Raw genomic sequence first — 9,308 nt, 5'->3', positions numbered from 1 at the left:
CCTACAAATACATGACAGCAAAACTCTCAACCACTGAGTCCAGAAACAATTACACGTTAGTTACTGGCTCCATGTTGGACCTTTTTCATAACTCAATTTATTATAACTGGATCCAAAACTAGGTTTAGAAGGCATCAACCCGACCGGTATTGTCCAGCTTGCCCAGTTATTTTTCTGCTAAACCTGTAGTAAGACTGAAAACGAAAGTTGTTTTGCTACAACAGCAATATATATTTAAAAGTCTAACTTGTGAGATTCTGTTTGGTTTCTTGCCTGGAAAACATGTTAAGACAAACTACAGATCTCCCCGAACACCTTTGGCTGGGTTGGGTTTGAACAATGCACTCTATGGTTTGAACCCAAGGACACACGTTGGCAAACAACTTTGCCAATTTGTGTCGGGGGGTGACTCATGCCCATCAGACTAGAGCCAATGTTACCGGGGTTCAGTGGCATAAAAAGATTAAGGCGTATAGTTTACAACCCGGACTAAAAACAAATCAAACATCTTTGGACGTTTGAGTTGCATAGAGTCCATTAGTCCTGCGAGGTGACATTTATCTTGTGTGGACAAGTTATTCCTCATGTGGGAACAAGTTAACGTGTGTGCACAAGAAAAGAAAAATACCACTCGAGACTTTAGGAGAGTCCACAGATTTGGAGTGATTGTATTGATGGGAATTATTGTGTTGGTTTTGTAGGTTGCACGTAGGGCAGCATGCTCATCTCAAGTTTCAGGTGACATCTTCCAATAGGTTTTCCAGTAAAATTGAGATACCAGGTTACCATTATAACAGACCTCAGCTGGGACATTTTGCAAAAACAAAACAAAACAAGACTTGATCTAAATAATTCGGTCAAATCTACCAGTACGCTAGCATTTGTTTCTAGTTGTAGGTCTCTGCCTAGTCACCTGGACTCCTGCATTTCTAATGGGAACTAGTCTGGACATTTGATATTCTGTTAATTTTGGCATCTAAAATGAGTGAATTACACCAAACAATGGCCACGTACCGGTAATGAAAGTGATTTTGATAAATCATTGTAAACCTTTAAATAAAAGTGTCAAACTTCTTATTTTCAGCTGCGATTACAACTGCGGCTGCACCATCAGTGATACTGAGTATTAAAACAAGCATTTGACACCATTCAGCTGCAGTTCTGCATTGAAGACCTAGCAGACTTCAGTGTCTTCCAGTTTACTGTGAAAATCAACTGCACCCACCACAAACGAAAACTAGAAATAGAGTGCTCTTTAAGGTGTAATAAATATATATTTTGCCAGTTTACAATATAAAAAAACTATATAGAGCCCCTCAGCAGCAGTAGACTGCTCCCACATCATTCCTATGAACAAAAAAACAGTCTCAACAATTAGTTTTTATTTTATTTTATTTATCGTTTACAATTTTTGTAGTTTATTCATTATTGTCAATCCTTTTGGCAAACATTGGTGCTCACTGTGTTCTGTACAATCCAGTCCCACGAAGCAGACTTAGAATTTGTTGGAAAGGGAGGAATGAGGCAAGAGCCAAGGGGGGGTCCAGACGTTTACATTTTGTCCAGGTAGTTGTCCAAGGCCGGGATACCTTCCTTCAGACCCTTACGTTTGCGGATTTCAGCGACGACAACGCCAGGCTTGCTAGCAGGGTCTAATGGGTCTCCTGGGAGGATCTGCCAATGGTCGAACACGCACTGGGGGAAGGCCTTGCCACCGGTGTTGGAACGAAGGTCAGCTGTGAAACCTGAGAATGCACAGAGCAAAGTATGCTTTTAACACCCGTCTACCAAGCCTCTATTATATTATGGGTTAAAGGGTTGCAAGGCGTCATAGTGCAGCAGTCATAAATGTGGAGTGAGCATTCGTTTTCCCCTCCGGTCAACAGTTTCGGGCGTCTAGTATAACATGGTAGCTAAAAAAAGCCTTCTAGTTGTTAGGGTCAAGTAAAATGACAAAAATAATATTTGTCTGCTTTTACTTTTCTGCATGACCACATTCTGCTCCTGGTAAAAATTATCTTTTTCCAAAAGTATCTCATTAGTTTAGATAGATTGGAAATTTACACTAAAAATAAGCATCTTGGGTTTCAGTAACATGAAGTTAATGTTTGCTACTGGTCCTTGTAAGGCTAACAAATGAAAATTGACACGTCAAAGACGATATTAAGTAAAAGTATGCAATCAGGAGATCAGCATTAATGCTTTTCCAGTCGCTGATCCCCGATGATGCTACATGTGAGGAAATTTCACATGCTGTTCTGATCCGTGATTCAAAACCTGGAGTTTTCCGCTGACAGCTTAAAACGTCTACCAACAGATGGGAGTATTGTACACTTAAGACAAACTTAATCTAAATCAGGTGCCAAAATTAACATCTACTTGAAAATGAATGTTTTCTCTGCTTTGCTCAGACCAGCCCTTAAAAAAAAACAAAAAACAAAAGAGGACTTACCAAATGACTCATTGACAGGCAGGTACGCCTTGGTAACACGCAGGGGTGTACCAAGCATACATTCGCCGCCCTCAATCACGTGACCACGCCTCCTGTTTAACACACCGTAGATTCCACCCATCGCATCTTCAGGACACTGCAAAGTAGACGGAGATATTTAGTTTTACACTTCATGCTCACATTTGTGAAATGTGAGGCAAGTCAACTATAGACAACAGTTCTGGTTAATTCATGCCCATGTGTGACAAGTAAAAACCGTTGCAACTTAACCATGATGCTATGCCTAGATATACCGGCAAGCTAGAAAATAAAATTAAACATCTCCAGTGGCACTTACCTGGATCTCCACCAGGTAGATTGGCTCCATCATTCTGGGCTCGGCGGTGAGCTCGCATGCGTACAGAACTCTGCGAGCAGTGGGAATAATTTGACCACCACCACGGTGAATAGCATCTGTATGCAGGGTCACATCATGGACGTTGAAGCGAACGGCACGCATGTTCTCTTCACAGAGGACACCCTAAAGAAAACATTGACACCAATTTTAGATTAAAAACAATTACATAACCCATTCATATCCCCAATACAAATTTAAAACCGTTTCAGCCGAGTGCAATGAACTTGTGCATTATTTTAGCCCCCTTACCTCCTTGACGGCCCACTGGAAGCCAGCCACAACGCTATCCTTGATCTCATTAAGGTACTGCACTCCCTTGGTAACGTCAACCAGAAGGTTGGGGCCAGTTCCATCAGGTCCGAAGCACCAGATCTTTCTGGCCTCACCGACATCCCAGTCAAACTTGTCAGTGAGGTATCGGGCACGGGCCTTCAACTCCTGGCGATGGCCAACCTCACCCTTCTCAATGTCCTCTGCCAGGCCCTCCGCGAAGGGACAGGCCTTCATGAAGAGACGGTTGTGCTTGTTGGGAGACTTTGAAAGACACACAACACTTGACTCTTCGCTGACGGTCTCCCTGTAGGACACCACTGGATCAGATTTCTAAAAAAAATTAAATAAAAAAGTTTCAATGCAGACATGTTCAGGGATAACATTAAAATGACTTTTAAAGTATACAGTTGATTTTGATTTGCTATTAATTACCTTAAGTGGAACGCAAGCATGATCCTCCTCCAGATCCTTCAAACAGATCTCCAGATGCAACTCTCCAGCTCCACAAACGATATGTTCTCCAGACTCCTCAATGATGCACTGCACCATGGGATCGGACTTGGACAGGCGCTTCAATCCCTCCACCAGCTTGGGCAAGTCGGCAGGGTTTTTGACCTCCACAGCAACTCTCACCACAGGGCTGACGCTGAACTTCATCACCTTCATGTTGTGCGCCTGCTCATAAGTGGTGATTGTTCCAGTCTTGACAAGGAACTGGTCCACTCCGACCAGACCGACGATGTTACCACATGGCACATCTTCAATGGGCTCAGTATAACGACCCATCATCAAAATGGTCCTGCGTGAGTGGTAGAAACAAGACAATTCAGCTGTGACCAATATCGGATGAGTTGACTTAAAATGACTGCTATCACTACATATCAGCCAACTGATACAGATGGTGAAACCAACCTCTGAATCGGCTTCAGGTACAGATCGTCCTTCTTTCCAGGGACGAAGTTTGGTCCCATGATGCGGACTTTCATGCCAGTGGCGACACAGCCAGAGAACACACGTCCAAATGCATAGAAGCGACCCTTGTCATTGGAAGGGACCATCTTTGAGATGTACACCATCAAGGGAGCCTTGGGGTCACAGTTCTTGATACCTGGTTAAAAAAAGAAATTGTTTGAGTCCCAAAACGACAACCAATCGAAGCCACATCTGGAATATTGCCATGATCTTGCCAATAGCAATTACTGAAATTAAGCATGTGCCGTTTGTGGAAACCTTTAATTACTAAGCCATAATGAAAATATATTGCTGTCATACCCATGGCAGCCTCATCATCTCCAGGTCCTTCGTAGAGCAGTTCGCAACGGTACCTCTGGGCAGTGACAGGGGAAGGCAGATGGATGGTGATCATTTGCAGGAGGGCATCTCCGGCAGGCAGCCAGCGGCGCATCACAGCCTTCAGGAGAGGCTTACCCTCCTTCTCCTTGTCCTCAGCATCCAGCTTGATTTCCAGCTTCGTGATCAGTTTGGCAGTTTCCTCCTTGTTGAAGTTCATGATGGCATTGAAGACCTAAAAAGGAAGTCCATTTGAATTAGTAGACTGCGATTAAACATGACCATTTTGCTTGCAATTAAACACGACTAAGCCAAGAATGAAACGAGTTTCTGTGCCCTGCTCAGAGTGAAGGTTATCATCACTGTTTACTCAGGTCAAAGTGAAGAATGTTTCAAATCATCACATGCAGGCACACAGAGTAACCCTTTTAGTTTACAGATATGGAATTATCAAATTACAAACTGTACTATGAATAACGCTGCCTTTTTTTAAGTGCACTGTAACACAACATTTAAATAAAATCAGCCTCGTTACCTTGAAGATGGGATCCAGGATAAGAGCAACAAAGGTGCGTGGGTACCTTGCGCCATCAGGTCCATTAGAAGTCTTAAGGAACTTTCCAGTGGATGCGTCAAAGAACCTAGAGAAATACATGAGTGAAGATTGACCAATTTGATAGTCAGAAACAACTATAATGACAGACAAATCATGTTCAAGATTAAATAGTGATGAAACACTTTGTTACTTTCTATGTGCTAGTTGTGTTCCCCCTCGGATTGTGTGCGCTTTATTTGGCAATCAAGCTGGAGCTAGGGACTGACCTGTCACCCCACAGTTTCTTCATCATGTCTTCCACCTTCTTGCAGTTCTCAGCTGGTGTCATCTGGGTGTTGCCCTTGGCAGCAAACTTGGCTGCATACATCTCAGCAAACTGCTTCAGGGTGAAAGCCCAGCCATGGAGTCCAGAGCCAAAGCCAACTGTTCCAATGACTGGATCGACCTTTGAGAGTTGACATAAGTACGTGGTAAGACATTTTTCAATTTATGTTTTATTTACCTATACTGATTTTGCTTTGGACACAAGAATGAACAGACAAAAATACTCTTGTCTGTTTAGGAGCTGGTATCCTTGTAGTTCTTTTAAATTTTAAAAACCTGTTACAGGAATCTGATTTTTATATTTTTTAAATAAGAAAAGAATGCGGTTTTCAGAGTAGCCCAGTACATACATTGGGACGCAGGAGTTAATCGAGCACAGCCCTTTAGTTTGGAAATTAACTGGACAAAAGTTTAAGCTATTGATCTAGACACGAGGCCAGTGTGTTGCACTCAAGACAGAAACTCACCATGAGGGAGCCCATAGGTCCAGATTCGTCTTCTCCGTAAGTGGAAATGATGACATTGACTGACTCAACAATACGCTGGAAAGTCTGGAAAAGGTCTTCAGGCTCAAGCTGCAACTCCAACAAGGCACGGTCCATCTTGTTCATCATCAGGACTGGCTTGATACGCTCACCAATGGCCTGACGGAGCACTGTCTCAGTTTGCACACAAACACCTGGCAGGGATACACAATGAGACAATTTAAGATCAGGTTGCGAGTTCACACAAGCAGCACTATGGTAAACCTAGTATGAAGGACACCTTTTAATTATTTATATAGCAAATCAGACCTCCCAGGTCTTCCTGTAGCATGTGTACATTTAAATGTAAACTAACTTTTAACGTTATTGTTAATCTGATTTAAGAGTTTTGTCTAATTTGATCTGCCTGATAAAACGATGTGACTGGCAATGTTGACACTTTCATTTGATCTGTGTGTCATCTTGTGGTTTATTGCTTGTAGACTAAGATCAAAATGTGCAAGTAAAAAATGTAGACTCTACATTGACTAGTGGGGGTTTGACAGTCTTGTCCTTACCAGACACGCAGTCCACAACAACCAGGGCGCCGTCAGTGACACGGAGAGCAGCAGTCACTTCAGAAGAGAAGTCAACGTGCCCCGGTGAGTCAATCAGGTTGATCAAGAAGCCAGAGCCATCTGTGCCTTGCTTGATGAAGGCCAAGTCATTCTCGGCCAGCTCGTAGAACAGGGAGATAGCGCTGCAAGTCAGAATGGATAACTTTTTAGAGACAGTCAGTTTTCAAATTGAAACGTCATAAAAATTGGGTAATCCTACCAAAAATTCACTTAAGATTAAACGATTTAGAAAACTGCTGTATATGATGCAAATGATATAGATATATATGAAAGTGTTTAAATATTTTTTTTTTTAATTTATTACCTAAAAAAAAAACATCTTTAAAAACACTTAAAGTAAATAACTTTTGTCTATAGTTTTACATGAAAAACATTAGAGATGTCCAATGTGACAAAAGAGGGTGGGATCACCGATCAACTGCGGTCCGTTAGACCACTAGAATACACAATACAATTAACAGCTTTACATTCCATAAATGCATTGTAATTGAATTAGCTTCGGAATGTACATTTGAAAAATACACTTGATGAACATGATCAGCTGACAGAAAGAAAACTTACAATATTGAACTTTCACCCAGTCCTTTATTGAGTCCTGTGTTCAGTACAATGCAGCATCATTACAGGTTATACAAGCGTTAACCGCATGTATCCCTGTGAGCTATGACAATTTATGGTGCTTTGTCAAAAAATGACACGGGCAAGTGTACTCTAAGAATATGAGGAGCATATTTTAACACTACTATAATAGCTTCAAGTTTCAGGGGTCGCGTTCTGTATTATACAATGACAGCCTAGTTTGTCACAATAAAATTTAAATGAAATGTTCAATTTGATGAAAATTAATAGTTGAGATTGGTATAAAAAGAGCTTTCATCTTCTATCGATTGATCTATTTCACGATTACTGTGCAGACACGTTTTGTGCATCACTGATGGCAGATGACAAGACACATTCATCAACATCTGAAAAGAAAGGGTGGGGATCTGTGCCGCAGACTTTGATCGCCCACAGCCAACTCCCCATCCAGACCTAGGGAGGACCAGAGGTGGGAGCTAAACTAAAACACCTAGGACCTCAGGCTACTCCATCACCTGGCCTGCTGATGCATAACAAGATTCTTACTGACGTATAACAAGATGCTTACGTCGACTTGATGGTGATGCAACGTTCCTGTTCGTCTTTGCGTGTGTCGGTGAAACGGGTCTCTCCAGCACGAGCTGAGGCAATGATGCCAGCCTTTGACACAAGCGAGTCCGTTAAAGTTGACTTTCCGTGGTCAACGTGCGCAATCACAGACATGTTACGGATGTTGGCCTTCTTGTCCATGATGGCACGGATCTGGTCGATGGTAAAGTTCACCTGAAGGGAGAGAAAAATGTAAATATAGTTAGAAGATTCACTAAAGGGAAAAAAACTAAATGCAAAAATATAGCAAGAGTATCCAGAGCAAAAAGAATATTGATGCGGATGCGGGGTGACTTGTTCTCCAGTTCCACTTAGGGCGTTATCCGCCATCGTCATCTACATTTAGCATTTCCTTTTTCAGAATCTTTCGCCTGTGATTTCCAATATATCCGGTGAACAACAATTATATCTAGACCACAATGAGAATTCAACCTAGCAATCATTTGTAACTTCAGAACTCAACTAAGCGCCAACCGGCATAATACGTCAGCACAAAATAGGCCACGTGTACAGACTCATGATTCTATGCTAAGTGCTAATGTTAGCTTGTTTGCCAAAAGTAGCCGGTCGGGCCCGGCATTAAATGCCGGCAAATTATTAAGCGGGGCGTTGCGACTTCAGAAACACAGCGCTAACACTACAACAGACAGCATTTAAAGGGTCACCTGCCCCCCCAAATCAGTTACTATTCATTTATATCGATATTAGCTACATGTTCTGTTTTATGTCGGAGCAAAGAGAGGCCGCTCAAAAAAGGTTAGCATACGCAACATCGTAGCGTCACTTTACGTTAGCTATTTAAGAGTCGGCCGACACAATACCACTCAAAACGGGCCAAAACGCAGTGACTTATGCAAACAACCCACAGTTTAGTAAAATGAATGTATAACTGATTATCTAGAGTCCCGGTAGCTCCGTAAGGCTAACGATGACAGAGCGGCTGCCATTTTGATCAAAGCACAATCGCCAGAAATAGCCTCAGAAGTACGCACATCATCCGTAAAATGCCCGTAATATTAACGTTAATGACATATCGTACACTCGATAATGCATTAACTACTCGGGGATGTACGATCAACTCACCATTTTGACGGATGGTTTCGGATCCGCTCAGTGGCGAGAAGAGACAGGAATTTTGTACGCTGCCCACCTCACGAGGTCATAGGCAGGGAAGAGACCGCTGACGTCAGAAAAAAGGGATTTATAGTACGTGCGTCGGGCCCCATGCGTCATCACGTAATGTTGCACTCAAGACCGCACGCTATGGCTGCCGAGAAGCACGAGTTTACCTGTCGACAAAGTCAAAAGAGCTTTATCAGCATTCATTGAATTAATTGATTATTTTGTATCACGCCAGGCATTCTCTATAAAACAGCAATACATATATGTATGTAAATTACTCTTTTTTTATCCTCCTATCATTCTTACTATAGTAGAATTCTGTGAATAATTTGTAAATTTCTTACTGATCGTTCCTTCGATACATTTAACAATGTCCCGTACTTAGCTGTACATCAATACATATAATTAGCTGATCAAGAATAGATTTTTAATATGATGCATTTATCTGTAGACATAAATCTTCTATTTCCTTAAGATGTAAACCAGTAATTCAGTGTCGCATCAGCTTTTCTGCATCCAGCATTCACACTGCAATTTATTCAGAAGTTACTTTTCTAGTTCTGTATGTTGTTTTGTATATTATTCAGTACATTTGGTTAGATAC

At 41.9% G+C, this 9,308-nt stretch overlaps 1 protein-coding gene across 1 annotated transcript; it reads right to left on the bottom strand.

Annotated features, from left to right (window-relative positions):
• Window positions 1-1,362: 1,362 nt before the first annotated feature.
• Window positions 1,363-8,760, bottom strand: LOC306694960 (elongation factor 2b-like). Its single transcript, XM_079158024.1, has 13 exons — window positions 8,666-8,760; window positions 7,542-7,756; window positions 6,335-6,516; window positions 5,760-5,971; window positions 5,235-5,413; window positions 4,948-5,053; window positions 4,395-4,647; window positions 4,035-4,230; window positions 3,555-3,921; window positions 3,099-3,452; window positions 2,790-2,972; window positions 2,453-2,588; window positions 1,363-1,745 (listed from the first exon to the last, which is right to left on the bottom strand). Exons 1-13 carry the CDS (start codon window positions 8,666-8,668, stop codon window positions 1,552-1,554), a joined length of 2,580 nt encoding a protein of 859 aa, XP_079014150.1. The 5' UTR covers window positions 8,669-8,760; the 3' UTR covers window positions 1,363-1,551.
• Between the last annotated feature and the right edge of the window lie 548 nt (window positions 8,761-9,308).

The sequence above is a fragment of the Pholis gunnellus genome, assembly GCF_910591455.1.
Source record: "Pholis gunnellus genome assembly, chromosome: 4".
In the NCBI taxonomy this organism is placed as follows: domain Eukaryota; kingdom Metazoa; phylum Chordata; class Actinopteri; order Perciformes; family Pholidae; genus Pholis; species Pholis gunnellus.
Note: the sequence above shows the minus strand (reverse complement) of the source record. Positions and strands in the feature narration are given on the sequence as shown.